Source organism: Brachyistius frenatus, unplaced genomic scaffold (genome assembly GCF_029030835.1).
Source record: "Brachyistius frenatus isolate BFR_SWC_R1_liver_20210118 unplaced genomic scaffold, ASM2903083v1 Contig_67, whole genome shotgun sequence".
In the NCBI taxonomy this organism is placed as follows: Eukaryota; Metazoa; Chordata; class Actinopteri; family Embiotocidae; genus Brachyistius; species Brachyistius frenatus.
The window spans coordinates 1,327,236-1,343,426 of NW_027210666.1; the positions used below are offsets into that span (position 1 = coordinate 1,327,236).

Sequence of the window (16,191 nt, forward strand, 5' to 3'; positions counted from 1 at the left end):
TTCTTGCCTTTTATTTCTGTCCCCCTCAGACTGCAGGTGAAATGATACTGCAGACAGTTACTGACGGGTGTTCCCATGCTTCAGTATCAGGGGTCTAAAATAGACATGTTTTTTTCTGAAAAGAAATAGCTGTCATTTAAGTATGACATCACATCACAACAGCCATGTTAGACATTTATAAACAGTGCAAAGATGCCTGAGGCCTACTATTGAATTTGGTCATAGTTCAAACTACATCCTGTTTAGTGAGTAAGGTGTTTTAGAAGTGACTATGGTCATTGCCAGATACTCTAGTGTCAGTGGTGTGTGTCTAATACTGTTCATGCTGCCATTTTTGCACTTCGCCAGGAGTCTGTCAGCTGTCTCTCCCATGCCACTGTGGTTCCTCATTAGTCTGATGAGACTGGATTCGCCAGTCACACTTCTTGTGCTTCTGAGTTCTTGTGTTTATTTTAGCTCTGAAAACGAGCCATCAGTATCGGTATTGAAGATGCTGTCGAGAGGATGTTAGCACGGGTGAAACCTTGACCATTGGCTTATTCCTCTGTCAGAGGATACACAATATACACAACAGTGTATATTTATGTACATATGCTTAAGGTTTCCATGGTGGGCTTTATAGTTCATACAGACAGATACTTACCATGTAATTAAGCTGAGTCCTCTAGCAGACTCATTACTGCTTTCCTTAAAGTTGTTTTTCACAGGGGTATTTATAGAACTAGGCTACCCTGCTGTTTGGTTGAAGCTGGTTTATTAGGTGCTCAGCAGGAACGCTTCTGTAACAGTCAGGCTATCTGTTCTCATTTGTTTATTTGCTTGTAATGTGTTTTTTGCTATCGTTGAATTATGAGCAAAAATCTAGAATGCACCATTTAAGACAGGCAGAGCCCTGTAGGACTTTGTGTGTGGTCATACAGCATTATGGTAGACATCATCTAACCCCCGAGGCTTGTGCCAAGTGTTTTTCCATACAAGAAAGTACCTCTGTGATTTTTCTTATTTCATTGCTAAATAAAGCCAATGACTAAAACACCATTTAGTTATTGTCCAAGGTTAACAGTGCTGTGCACTCGCAGTTCTTTTTTGTAAACGGGTACATTTTGTTTCTGTCCAAAGCTGCCCGTCATGCACATTAACACAGTCCAAGCAATTCAACCACTTCAAGCAATAAGAAATTGCCAGAAAAGCTTTTCTCTATTCATAAAGACCTGTTTGTATTTGTATGATAAAACAAAGTCCGATAAATATGCAATTCTCAAGCATCCACTCAACACAGAATATCACCACTGGCACTCATTCAGAGGAGGTTGAATGACAGTTGTCTCTCCCCACTACAGGTGATATCTCGCTGGGAGGAGTACATGAGCAAAGTCCGGCCTAAACAGGGCAAGAACGTGGAGGTGGAGGCTGTCGCTGCTCACTTTCCCTTCCACAAGTACTTCTCCAACGCTCCTCAGCCTGTGTTCAAGGGCCGCTCATATGAGGAGGACATGGACATCGCGGAGGGCTGCTACCGCCACATCAAGAAAATATTTACCCAGCTGGAGGTAAGAACGTCACGTGCATTAGTTTCCTCACGGCTGAGCAACACCCAGCTGGATGTAAATAGGTTATTTCAGTGCAATAAGGCCAGTTCATTTTATTCATAGCGCACACGTAATTATATCTACCCTTAGTGTGTTTTTCATTAAAACGTACACCGCAACAAATAACATATGTTATGTACCCGTCCACAGAAGCTCAAATTAAAGATAAACCTATATGTGCTTTTGCTCAAATGCACAAACAAGCTCTGCCAGCTGTATCTGACCTTTTTTCTCAAGCTATTTGCCAGCTGTTTGTCCAGGTGTTGCACATTCTTTCATGCACAAGTAGCTGCCTTAGTGGCCACCGCATTAACAGGCTGTTGTACATTCATAGTGACTGGTCAGACACTAACTGTCTCTTTGTGGATGCTTTGTAACCCGTTAAAAAAAAAAAAAAAAGCAACACAATAATAATGTCAAGTCTTTTACTTCTTATTATTCCCTGTCACTCTTTTTCACACTCACAAACTCACAGCTGAAGATGTGTTATCATTCCTCCCCAGCCCATCGGCAATTTCTATAGGGATAACAAAAAAAAACATTTCAGAACACCAAGAAGGTCTCCGAAAAGCAGTAATGAAGTTATTGGCTAAAGGTAATATCCCAACACGTTGGGTGACCTTGATTTATCTGGCTCGCCTCTGTATCACTGTATCACTGCATCACAGCACCTCTCCCTCCTCCCTCAGCCTCACCCATGCTGCAGTGAAATCTGTACACCCATTAAGAGGTATTGCTGTATGTGGTGCAGGCGTAGCAAATGCAGCATCCTGCTGAATTTGCTTATCTGTCTACCTTTTCAAATATAAAAGCAGTTTTGAATAGGCTGTCATAGGAATATCCTCCTCCTGTTCAGTGCTAGACAGACAGACAGAGACACAATGTGCCTCCTGGGTTCCTGTTCAGACATCTTCTGTTTACTTCTCTGCAGTCCCACCTTATCTTTCCTTCTTTTCTTTTTTATACATTTTTTGTTTCTCTCTCTTCCTCCACTTCTCTGAGTTATAATACAAACCATCTTGATTTCATACTTCAGCCACTCTGGAGCCATGGGGGTTAAAAATAGGCCTCATCAATATTGCATGTTTTGATTGGTTTAATATTAATGCTAAAATAGTAATACATCAAATATTTATACCCCAATGCTGTCCGAGTCTACTCCCTCCCTCCGTCCCCACGTCCCTGGCCCTACTCAGCTTGTGTGGCAACCTGAAAATAGCATGCCAGTTTACCCATATCCTCCCCAGCGTTTATTTATTTTTAAATAATTCCATGATATCAGCGTCCTGAAGTAAACTGATTTGTATTTTCTCGCAAAACTGTCCCTAAATTCTCCATTGCAGTTTCATCCATGTAAGAAAATCTGTGTTTTAAGTGCTCCTCAAGCTGCAGTTATTGAACAACAAACTACACCCACTACACTCTCCACAGAAAATCCCTGCAGCTGTCTGGTCTCCTCATTACTGCATCATGGGAAAAGAGGAAGCTTGCTCCTAATGAGAGTAGAAAGCAGAGGGATTATGTTAATGATATGTTTCATTAAAAAGCAGAGTACTGGTGGCTGCTGGTCATGAAATTGTCCATCTGGACATTGTTGAAGTTCGGAGTTGTGTTTCGTCTCTGGGTATCACTTTGAATCAGGAACTTGGACAATGAAAATTGTCCAATTGGAGATATTCTAGTGGTCTGAAGATACGTTTATAATGATATGATGGCTGTGTTTTTTTTTATTATTGAGGTATTTTTTCTTTATATAGTAAAGGTGTTATTGCTTTAGGTAATCATATCATCCATATTTTTTTCTCAGTTCTGGTCCATCCTTTTTTATGATGTCTTATAAAAGTTTCCTCTCTCACCTGCAAAAAACTAAAAAAAATAACAGAATAAACAATCACTATCTTAGTGATAGCTAACTTAATTCTTCATGATGTTTTGCCATTTCTTGTCCCAATCACACCTTTTTCTAAAATACTACTGTTCACCATGATTGGGTCCTGAACCTCACCTTCTCCCTCGTCTACTCCTGAAGGAGTTTAGGGCCTTTGAGCTGCTGAGGAGTGGACTGGACCGCTCCAAGTATCTGCTCGTGAAGGAAGCCAAGATCATTGCCATGACATGCACACACGCTGCACTCAAACGTCACGATCTAGTTGAGCTGGGATTTAAGGTGGGCATTTCTCAGTTGACACAAAGGCTGGACAGCCTTGTCCATTTCGTATTTACTGCAGATAGTTTTAAAATTTGCACTAAACCGCTGATTCTCTTCATTAGTACGACAACATCCTGATGGAAGAAGCTGCACAGATTCTGGAGATCGAGACCTTTATCCCTCTGTTGTTACAGGTAACCGTCTCCTGACTAAGTCTTAAAACACAAACTCATGTTGTTTAACACCTATGACTAAGACTGAAAGTTTTAGCTGTTAATCTTGACTGAAAAAAATTACACTTGGAAAAAAAAATGATACTCTGCCAGGGATGAGCACTGAGTCACAAGCTCCCACATCAAGCCTAGTTTAATCCTTACCACAGAACTCAGCCTTTTACAACCTGACTCCCTGTTAAGGGCCTCAGACGATGTAATGGTGTTTGTCTTTGGTAGTTGTGCCTAATTGTCTGAGATAGTGCTAATTTCTGTGTACAGAGGAGATCATTAAGAACATCAATCTATCCAACAACGTCGTAAGAGCTCCTCTCTTTATCTCTCTTCACCAATGAGCCATAGTCTTGTGCTTGTTGTACAGACGTCACTGTGGACTTGTTTATTCTTCATCCCTCCCTCCCTCCCTCTCTCTGTCCAGCCATTCATCCTTACCAGGGATTTCAGTGATTAAATGAGCTCTAGACTTACAGTGGTTGGAATATCAGATTTGTGTGAGGTCAAGCTCCAAATAAACAGCAGCTCATTAGTAAAATTTGGCAGTATGCGTAGACGTGAGTGAAATACTGCAGTGGCCCTTCATGCTTCCCTGCTGCACTTTAATTTTATTCCCTGCTCAAGATTGGATTTTACGTACACTATTTCATATTGTTGTGTCATTATATGAATGAAAATTGAATAAGGGTTGGGCAAAATGAGATTGCTATAGGGCACTGCAATTAGATATGTAAACATAGGTTAGATTTCACATGTCAGATGTAGATCCATAGAGCCAAAACGAGTACATGTGAATACATTTACTGCACATTTAGTTAGAGTAAAGGTAAACCTAAATTATCTGTTTAACATGTACTGGGCAAAATGCCTTTTCCGTTACAGGTGTTCTTACCACTTGTTCTCTCCACCTCTCTGTAGAACCCAGAGGACGGCTACAGTAGGCTGAAGCGTTGGATCATGATTGGAGACCACCACCAGTTGCCCCCAGTCATCAAGAACATGGCCTTCCAGAAGTACTCCAACATGGAGCAGTCTCTCTTCACCCGATTTGTGCGCCTCGGGGTGCCCACCATAGATTTGGATGCACAGGGCCGTGCACGTGCAAGGTGGGTCACCGTGGTAGAACACAGTGCTGGAGTCCGACTTAATTTTACAAGGGTGGGTGCTGTCCCGTCACTGGAAAGGCTTACAGCAACAACAATGTGACCTTATGTCTCACTGTCCTACAGTCTGTGTAACTTGTACAACTGGCGCTACAAACACCTGGGGAACCTGCCGCACGTCCAGCAGCTTCCCGAGTTCCAGGTGCCAAACCCTGGTCTGACCTTCGACTTCCAGCTCATTAATGTGGAGGACTTCAATGGGGTGGGAGAGTCTGAGCCCAACCCTTACTTTTACCAGGTCAGTAGTACAAACAAATACACGCAGATCATGAAATTGATTTAAACATATTTTGTTTGTCTCTTGTGATGCACATTCAAATCTTTGTTTTAAAATCTACATAAAAAAAATTCAACAATTTCCAGAAAATAAAATGTTCACAACTGTAAATACCTGCTGTTGTGCAGTACATAACACCAGTATTCAGTATATATGTGGCACAGGTATATACAACGTTTGAACACCTGAAATGGTTTGTTACACAGTGTGTGGCCCTTTCCAGACAGAATTTATTCACTCCTTTACACAGATACACATTCATGCCCACTTAGTTTCACCAGAGCAGAGAAGCATATTCCTCCCTCGCCTCCATTTCCTCTACGTTAGTTGTTGTGCAGCGCTTCATTCATTTTTAAATTCTAATGGTTTAGCCACCAGTCCATATGATATATTCATCACTCTGCTTAGTTTGCAAGCTAACACTGGCTTCCCAGCACAAACCAGTGGGTTTGTCCTTCACACCAGGAGCCAGATTGTGTTTCATCATGACATTGCTGAGACACCAAGACTGTGTGTGGGCGGGCGGCAGGGTTGATAGGGGTGTTTACTTTGGCACCGGACCAGCTCAGGAGACCAAATATGTGGGAGTCAAATATAACAGCAAAATTCTTGTGACAGGAACAACATTTTAAGAAGGACTTTGAAATCTTTACATGTGACTTCATTGGAAGTGTTCTTTTGAATTATTCCAGAAATATACAACCTATAGATCTAGGAAAAGTTATACTATAAACACCTCATCTCCTGCATCTCTATAGGGTTTGCAGAAATCAGAGACACCCAAAGTTGATTTAGGGTTAATGTGTTCTTGTCTAATGATAAAAAATATCAAATCAAAGCTTTAAGTTTATAACCTGCATGTCCAATGAGCATTTCACATTTCTTCACTAATGTTATCGCTCCATTCAACATGATGCGTCCTCAAGTCCCTGAAGCTCCTTATTGTTCTTAAATCCAGATCATGTGCGTTTCTCGAGGCACCAGGTCACATGAACCTCAACTCCATTGGCCTGTTGCCATTTTTAAGGCTCCTCAGGGGGAATTGGCAGTATCACTGCTTGAACACACACACACACACACACACACACACACACACACACACACACACACACACACACACACACACACACACACACACACACACACTCTCTCTCTCTCTCTCTCTCTCTCTCTCTCTCTCTCTCTCTCTCTCTCTCTCTCTCTCTCTCTCTCTCTCTCTCACACACACACACACACACACGCACATTTATACGCACACACCATGCACTTTCATAGGAACCAGAGGGGATAAATTTGACACTACAGAGGCAGTTGTATCCAGTGCGTGCTGAATACATGTCACAGCTGAACAAGCACTGCCACAGCCGCTGCTTTGCACTTACACAGCATCTGTGCACAAATCACACACTAAACACATGAATGTGTAAGTGTGTGTGCATGCGAACAGACAATTGACAGTGGAAAGGTCTGCCTTCCCTGCTTCTTTGTTTGCCTCATTTGCTAAAGCACTTTCCATATTGAGTCTCAGCCCATTGACAGCACTTCAGTGTTGTCAAATGGCTCATGAAGAGTAAGATGCTTATCTAAATCCAAACCTTCTGTTTTTTGAAAATTGCCTTTCTCAGCCTCTGGGCGTGTTAGTCGAGACTTTTCTGCTTCACAAGCTGCATTTTAAATTGCATAAGAGCCATTGGTACGGTGGACTTTACTTACAGGTTGTCCAGATTTACACCTCTTATTACTATATTGTGTTTGTACACCGCAGTGTGTAGCCCTCTAACTTGTGCCCCTGTTTCATCTTTTCATCCTTTCTGGTCCTAATGTGGCCACTGGCTCAAACTCCGATGGGTTAGGTCTGACCTTGTTGTTATGGTTACCAACTTCTCTCGGGTGTTAGGGCATTAGATCTTATTTATGTTAAAAACATGCACGAGGTAGGCAAAGCTGTAGATGTCAACCAGATGTCTACTTAAATAATATTCTGTTTCTGTACGTGTGTGTGTGTGTGTGTGTGTGTGTGTGTGTGTGTGTGTGTGTGTGTGTGTGTGTGTGTGTGTGTGTGTGTGTGTGTGTGTGTGTGTGTGTGTGTGTGTGTGTGTGTGTGTGTGTGAAAGAGAGAGATGTGCATGTTTGTGGTTCTTGTGATCTTTTTTCTCTGCAGCCAAATTGTAAAACAACCTCATTAGTATTTATAATGGATGCAGATGCACAACTGAGAAGAGAGCTTTACTGAAACAATCTTGACCTTATATTTTGGATGAAGTGGGATCCTTACTTCTCTCAGTCCAGCCAAACTGAATAAGATAAGGTCATGCGGTTTCACTTACTCATCCTAAAATTATCTCTTGTCACTGACCAGCAGGCGGTGTTGAAAGCTGATTGTTATTTGGTAGATCGTCTTTAAATACAGCAACTCATAGCTGACATTTACTGTGTTGAATACATTGTCTTTGGAGAAACATGGTGAGGTTATTAAATATGTGAATTTGTGCCATTTGGAGGCAGGTGTAATAAGGGAAGAAGAACAAAGGCTGTCATTGTTTTTGATGTGTTGACTCCAGTGCAGCTGGATCGGGAACTGTTGATGAATCTGCATAAATTATTATCAAAGATGTGAGGATGCAGTCCACGTTTAATTGAAAGCAGATGAATAATGCATACCGTTGGCTTTTTTCTTTTCTTTTTCTCGGTCACATCTGAAGGGCAGAGTGTAGCCTTGGAGACAGGATGCACAAGCTGAGGAATTTTGTTGATGTTGTTTCAGGGCCTCAATATTTGGAATTGGAAATAAGAGATAAATATATTTTTTTAAAACGGGTGTGTTTACATGTGTCGACAGGGATACTGTTTTTATATGCGTTTGTTTGAATATTTACATTTCATTTATAAATGCAGTGGGCTGTCGTGATCTAAAAACAAGCAGCACCATTTTGGAGAATCATAGCTTTTCTGGTTAAAATGTAAATGTGTTGATATTGTGTTGATATGGGTAGTGTATTATAATAGTATTTTGCCTTCATAAGATTCTGACTAATGCAACTTTTGATGATGAATTCGTTTGTCACACTTCTGAACACACAATTTTGCCCTACCCTTCTCTTCCCTTATCAAAGTCTCAGTAGAAATATGCTATTCAGAATTTTGTACCAGCTGCCTAGTGATAGCGATGTTGAGCTCTGTCTGAGCTAATTAGTTTCAGTCCAATCAGAAGACTGCTCATGCATCTCATGAATGACTGGGATTTATCTGTCTGAAAAGGTAAACACTCAGCAGGTGAGAAGGGGCTACAGTATATGGGATTAAAAGAGTCTTATTAGCATTCACAAACAAATGTCAAGTTACGTAACTCGTAAAACACAATGCACAAATATATGCACAGCGATGTGTATCTATAAACATGTATCTGTGCCTCTAATTCATTACTTCGTTGTTTGTACATCAACCTAGCATTTGTAATTGGAAATATATTTATGAATACTAATTAGACTGTTTTAATCCTATACAGTAAAAGAGAATGAGAACAGCAAGGTGTCAAACACATCAAACAGCTGTGGATGTACCAGTAGGAAGAGAGAACCGTGTGCATCTATGGACATCTGTCCCCCCAAAAAATGGGGGGGGGCCTCTAATTCTGAGGTCATTTTTGCAGGCAAAAATGTTATACTCGATGTATAATGTAAACAGAATCTCTTCAACATCAGTTTGTCTTTTTCACAGGACTCAGGCAATAGTCAATATGTTTAGTTACAATAATATAACGCTACCTTTTCTCTCTCTCTCTCTCTCTCTCTCTCTCTCTCTCTTTGTGAAGAACCTGGGGGAGGCGGAGTATTCTGTGGCTCTCTTCATGTACATGCGTCTGTTGGGCTACCCTGCTGACCGCATCAGCATCCTCACCACCTACAATGGACAAAAACACCTGATCAGAGATGTCATCAACCAACGCTGTTCTGGAAATCCATTCTTCAGCCAGCCCAACAAGGTGAGCACCAGCTGGAACAGACAAGTAAAAAAAACAGCAGATAATTTTTGTGAACACTGTACATTTCAAGTTTCGTGTTATGAACCACAAACAACTGGAGGAAAAAAAAACCACAGTAATATGGGACATTGAACTGTGTATCCAGCCGTGTTCTGTGTAATCTTTGTGCAGTATATTTTTGGGTATTTCTTAAAAGGAAATTTCTCAATGACACCTGACAGACTCTTTCATGGTTTCACATGCACTACGTTTCATGCGGCATCCTAACACTGAAGCACACCCGAGTCCACATGCAATATCACTAAAAGGTGTCACATTTCTTCTCTGCTGTCAGGAAGGAACCCCCCAATCCCAGCAGACATGTTTTCACCTCATAAATATATGTAGGACTCAGGCTAGTTTAGTGGGAACATACACAACACACATGACCTACACATGAAGAGCTTCTTCACACCTCTGGATGTCAGCTGCAGTCAATGCACCAACAACATCTTCTTCACCATCACACTGACAAAAGAAATTCACAGCTCTCAATTCTCGCAAGGCTTTTGGTGTTTCTGCCTCCCATTATCACACACACACACACACACACACACACACACACACACACACACACACACACACACACACACACACACACACACACACACACACACACACACACGCACTCTTCTCTCTTTCCCTGTGCAGTTTAAGTGGATTTATACATTTTAACTACAGATTTTCCCACCAGCCTTTTATCCTTGTCATGTAACATACAGTAATATTTGAGTTTTAGTGAATCTCAATGGTTCCTGTTGGGTAGAAAAGGGAGTGGCTCATTAAGAATCTTGATTTACTTAAACAGCTACAAGTATGTTTTTTCAGTGGCTTCATTGTCCGACTCCATCATATCATGAGACTTTTAAAGCCGGTCATAAGACCAGATTGAGCAGGACACTTCCTGCATACCAGACAACTGCATACCTCTGTAAATCTAACTCAATGAAGTGTGTGTGTGTGTGTGTGTGTGTGTGTGTGTGTGTGTGTGTGTGTGTGTGTGTGTGTGTGTGTGTGTGTGTGTGTGTGTGTGTGTGTGTGTGTGTGTGTGTGTGTGTGTGTGTGAAGGAGTGTGAAGGAGTGTGAATGCAGGAAACATGTCAATTCTGTTCATAACTGAAGGATACTGTTGGGTAGTCTTCATCTAGCCTGAACTCCTCGTGTCTCTCCTCTTTTTCTTTCCTTTCTTTACACCGTGTTAAATCAGTAACCCCGCTGGCACAGTCTCCCATCCCTATTCTGTTTGTACCGATAAATTACTCACTTTACTCACTAGCCTCAGGTTATCTTTTCCTCTCGCTTCATTCCTTTTACCAGGCCCACATCTTCTCACCTTTCTTCGGTGTCTGTACTTTATGCTTTTCACACACTTAACAATGTCACAGACTATTCAGTCGTTGCAGGGAAAGTAACAGGATTAGAGTGAAAACAACTTAAACAGTTATTCTAAGTTGTTTTTTTGTTCGTAGTAACAGAGGGTGCTCTCGAAAATATCAGGACCAGTTTAGAAGTGTTGAATTTTTTTGGTGTTTGTTGTCTAGTTTAGAAATAAAGCAAAGTAGTTCTCCACACTGGCCTGTTTGTGAAGATGAAAGAGGAGATCTCGGGCAAAAACATCAGCAGCGAGTCTCTTGATCATGTTACCAATATAAAGCCTAAATTCTGTTTCTTCATCTTTTGGCCTTAAAAATCATTCTCAATATTATCATGATTTATGATTTATATACTAAGTATTTGAAGTTATTCTGCATTTTAAATCCTTCTGGATTTTCTGCCTCTGCGAGAGTCTTGGCTGGAGGCATTATATTTTTCAGGTTGTCACCTCCTCGAGGAATTTTCTTCAAACTTGGCACAAACATTTACTTGGATGCAAAAATAATTTAATTAGATGTTGGTGGTGGAAGTCACTGTGACCTCAAAAAACACATTTCTGGCCATTAACTCAAGAATTCATACACTTGTTTCCCACAAAAGTCTAAAAGGGTGAAGTGATGATATTTTATATCCAAAGGGACAAAGATTAACTTCATTGTGACATAATAATGTTCTGCAAAACAAAACATTTTTCTGGCTATTGTTCAACACCATAACTCAGGAACAGAAGAGGAAACTGACCATATTTTACATTTGGTCAGATACTGAATTGGTGACACTAATCTTGGGTGTCCACCTTAAACATTTTGTAATTGTATAGATCTGTGTGTGAGAAGTTTTATAATTTTTAGCTTCTTTGCAGCAACATCCATATTTGAAACACTGTTGACCGTCTTGCAGTAATTCTAGTTCTTCTTATTTTCAACAAATGTCATGAAAAGAACCAACAATGTGAGTTTGTCTCTCAGTACTTTGCCAACTTTCCTAACTTTGTGACAGTCTCCCTGAACCCTGTTTGTTACTACTGAAGAGTTAAAAATGGGTCACTGATATATTGGGGCCATTTTGTCTAGAAACAAGTAGGCAGGAAGTGGATCCCTGCGAGTCATTTATAATAGCAGTTTGGAGTCTAAATTAATGTTGCGTTCTACCACCTGCAGGGCTGGTGTGTGCTCACTGAGTTCCTGTTGTTGTGTCTGTAGTTTGTGCAGTGCTACCCTACCATGTTGCTCTGTGTCTCAGGATAGTCCCTGTTCTGACAGCTGGCCAGAAATTGTGCTTAGCTATGTAAAATGTCCTGCAATGTTAAGACATAAAGCGTCATTCAGCGCGCTCATGGACTTAGTCAGTATGCATGTCCAGTAATAAAGTGACAGGAGTGACAGCATGTTAGATTGGCTGAGATGAAAGATAGCCGGGGAGGGGGAGAGAGACGGAAAAGAAAGAGGGGCTCTTGTGGGGAAAATGCTGAGCAGCTGAAAGGTCATGGTGCTGAGCTTTGGGTCCACAGTGTGTCTCACAATGTGTCACAATGGCTAAAACCAAGCAAATGTCAACAGCCAGCTTACTTTACTGTGATGACTTTTAATTAGACAGAAAAGGAGAGGAAGGCCAGTTAGCACCAGTCGCAGTCCTCGAATCAAACACTCTAGCTGAAGCTGTCTGCTGAATCTCACACACAGCACTTCACATACATACAGTGTGCATGCAGTTATGCATTTTTAAACGTCAGGAAAGTATTTATTCATCCAGGTCACAAGCCAGAGCTTTAAACTGCAGAACCTCACTCCAACAAAGCAATAATACATTGTTACTAATGTGTCTTCAGTTAGTCAGGTTGCCAGGATCTGCTGGGTCAAAGAAAGATGAATAGGAGACAAAAGATGTGCCTGTTTATTGTTGAATTCATGTTATGTCCTCCTCTGTAGCTCTTCCACACACAGGAACTTAATTTACTGAGAGCAGGAGTCTCCTTTACAACACAAAAACTGTGTGACCGGAACCAGGATGTCTTCTAATCTGATATGTTGACATAAATGAGAAACATGTGATTTCCCTGCATTCTTTATTTTTTCATTTTTTTTTAGTCAGACATGATACCCTGAGACACGAGGACGTGAGACTATTGCCTCTGCCATCTCTGGGTGTCTCTTGTGAAAAATTGAAGAATCCATCAGTCTGACTTCTGCACATTGCAGGCGGTAATTGCCATGAATAAGACATAGCAGGATGGATAGAGTCAGTAACAAAGACAGAAAGAGAGCAGAGATCCATGGCTGACTATTAGCTGAGAGAGAGTGTCATTGTCTTCATGACAATGAGAAAAAGGGTGAGATGATTGTCAGTAAAATAGCTTCTCTAAGCAGCAAACCTGTGTCTGTCTGTCTGTCTGCCTGCCTGCCTCCCTGTGTCCACAGACATGCCTGTGCCACAATGACATGACCTCTGTAATTCTCTCTCTCTGGAAGATTTCTCATAAATAACTAAACACCATGCAAAATGCTACGCCTTGGGGAGATTGTTGATCCGGGCTTCGCTGTCACTGTCTGTGGGTTAAGAATAACTCGCTCTCTTCAGCACCCCTTCTCTCCAAAACAAGACTCCCTGTTTCATTCATTAAACATTTGACTTGAACATACAGCCCCACGATGCCTCACGCTCTTGTAAAAACCAACATATCGCTGCCTCTTGTGCTGCACCTGTTTCACATAGCAACAGGGAGACATAAATATATACCTCATTAGCACCATCGCTCTCACTTTTGCACACACACACACACACACACACACACACACACACACACACACACACACACACACACACACACACACACACACACACACACACACACACACACACACACACACAAACAAACACACTCTGCCTAGATTTTCTTCCTTTTATCCAAAAGGGCAAAGAGAGTTCCAGGTTCACCGAAAGTTGACCTCTACAACAGGAAGTAACCACAACCACCGGATGGTTTATATAGCATGGCTGGTTTGTATGATGGTTGCTGTAGTCCTGGGCCTGTGTGGCTTCTCAGTAGCAGCTGTTGTCCTATTGATCCACTGTAGAGCATGGATCCATAGAGAGCAGGCCAATCTCTCCCTCGTTTTCAGCATATGGCCTATATAACTGTGGAGTAGTGTTTATGACTTGTTTTGTCTATGTAACCTCATGCAAGTTGCTAAATGGAAGGTTGTAGTCAGGCGTGTGAATCGGAGTGAATTCAAAACACGGATTGAATTTCGCTGAGATGCACCTTAGAAGTTGTCGTTAACTTCTCCCCTGAATTTTGTATGCTCACACACTTGTGCTATTCGCTTTTAATCTGACAAGATTTTTTTTTTTTTGAGTCATGTTGTGTATCACATAACTTTGAGGGTGTCCAAAGTAGCTATTTGAACATGGCAATATTATCACAGGTACACAAAAAGTCTGTGCTACATGCTCGAAGACAGAAGAGTCCTGGATCCTTTCGAGACCAAATTCATCGTCACACTCAAAAGAAACCCGGCCACGGACTGTTCAGATGACGTGAGAGATGATCAGACTGTCTGTAAAATCTGATTTATGCGCGTACGTGCTTGTGATCTGATATGTAGGAAGTGTGAACAGTCACAAATCACAAAATCTGATGTTAGATATGTCTGCTTTAATCAGATTTCAGGGTTGTTGTGTGTTTTTTTTTTTGTGGTTTTTTTTATTTTTTTTTTTTATCCCTTTTTCTTTCACTTTTGACTCCATGTAAAGTTCACGGGTTCATCACTCGTAGGTGAAACATGTTATCTTAGTGGAGGACGGAGTCAGTCACAGCTGGTCTGTCTGAACCACACTCCTCGCTGGCAGTGACAGCTGCATGAACTAAAGCAGAGCAGTTATGCCTCCTGTGTCCCCGACGCTGTCTCATTATTTTTTATAAAACCTGCACCGCGGCTCCACATCGCCATGTGGTATATGAGCAAACTCATTTCATTAACGTCCATTTTAGTTTTGTTCATGTGATCTGCTTTTACTTTCAGGCGCAATGTCATTACTATAGCAACCAGTGTAATAAAATAAGGATTGCCACACAAAGATCAAATCGGAACACTTTCAATACATAATGCAGCCTGTCACTCAGCAGAGATACGGATTTGCAAATGATCAGATTTTGACTGCCGGCCGTGGTCTGCGGGAGCAGCTCACACGTTACAGTGCTGCTAGAGCCGTCTGCGCGCTATGTTACGTTTTTACAGGGTTGCATCTCGGTAATTTCACCGTCCTTCTATCAAGATTCAAGTGCATGTGCTTTCTGTTGTCTTTATTATGTAAGGTAGCATCACTGACAAAACACAGCTCTGTTCTCTGCGAGGATCAGACCGCTTCCCAGCAAGACAGGATTACCAGAGTATGAAAGCAAATTGGCTGACACGAGTTCCCTTTTGCTTTGAGAAAAGAAAAAAAAAAAAGCCAGAGAAAGCCACTTCATTCTCTGTCTCCCTGAAATAATCTCTGATTCAGTCAAGCAGCGTGGCCCCGAGTACCTTGGCCCTGATTCTCAGGGGCCCAGGTAAGAGGCCAGTGGTAGCAAATGCCCTCTAAGCCGTATTAACCCTGCCGGCTGCCCATGTGGCCCACAGCGATAACGGCAATAACAAGAAAACACCGGCGCTCACCGTTCTCCCTCAGAAATAAATAAAAGAGTTTAAGACGGAAAGCAGTCTCACTCATGTTTCTAAACATTTCAGCTAAATCCATCCACCTGCCTCAAATGCAAACACTCATTTACTTTGCAAAGTGCATCAGCTGCCCGAGCGTAGTTAGCGTATCTTTGATATTTATGTGTTTGTGTGTTGTTTTGTTGAATAATGAATATGTTTGTGTGTGTGTGTGTGTTTGTGTGTGTGTGTGTGTGTGTGTGTGTGTGTGTGTGTGTGTGTGTGTGTGTGTGTGTGTGTGTGTGTGTGTGTGTGTGTGTGTGTGTGTGTGTGTGTGCGCAGGTTACAACGGTGGACAGGTTCCAGGGTCAGCAGAACGACTACATCATCCTCTCACTGGTCCGCACCAAAGCTGTGGGACACCTAAGGTAATTACCTCCATGCATGCCAAGCAGAAAAATAGACCTGATCCAAAATAGCCTTCCGCCTCCCAGCAGCAATTCTTCCATAAATATAGTTGTGTAATAAGAAGTACACCTAAGATAAACATCCTCCAGAGAAACAACACGGCACAAACGTTGCGACTAAAAACTCTCTTGAGACGGCTGATCTCGGGAGGCTTTTCTCTTTTTGTCATGTGGAACTACTAAGCGATGTTTGCTGAAGGAAATAACTGTTGCTGCGTTAACGTCTGTGTGAGCTCAATTTTAATACGAGGAAGGATAAAGGTGCTTCAGGACAGGAGCTGACT

General features: G+C 41.7%; 1 protein-coding gene across 1 annotated transcript in view; it reads left to right on the plus strand.

Moving 5' to 3' along the window:
* Positions 1-16,191, plus strand: part of aqr (aquarius intron-binding spliceosomal factor) — a 51,602-nt gene that overhangs the window by 24,922 nt on the left and 10,489 nt on the right. Inside the window, exons 27-33 of the mRNA XM_069707158.1 lie at positions 1,341-1,550; positions 3,619-3,756; positions 3,861-3,932; positions 4,884-5,071; positions 5,195-5,366; positions 9,217-9,387; positions 15,783-15,868. Of these exons, the coding sequence (XP_069563259.1) occupies positions 1,341-1,550; positions 3,619-3,756; positions 3,861-3,932; positions 4,884-5,071; positions 5,195-5,366; positions 9,217-9,387; positions 15,783-15,868 (1,037 nt within the window). The remainder of the gene's footprint in view (positions 1-1,340; positions 1,551-3,618; positions 3,757-3,860; positions 3,933-4,883; positions 5,072-5,194; positions 5,367-9,216; positions 9,388-15,782; positions 15,869-16,191) is intronic.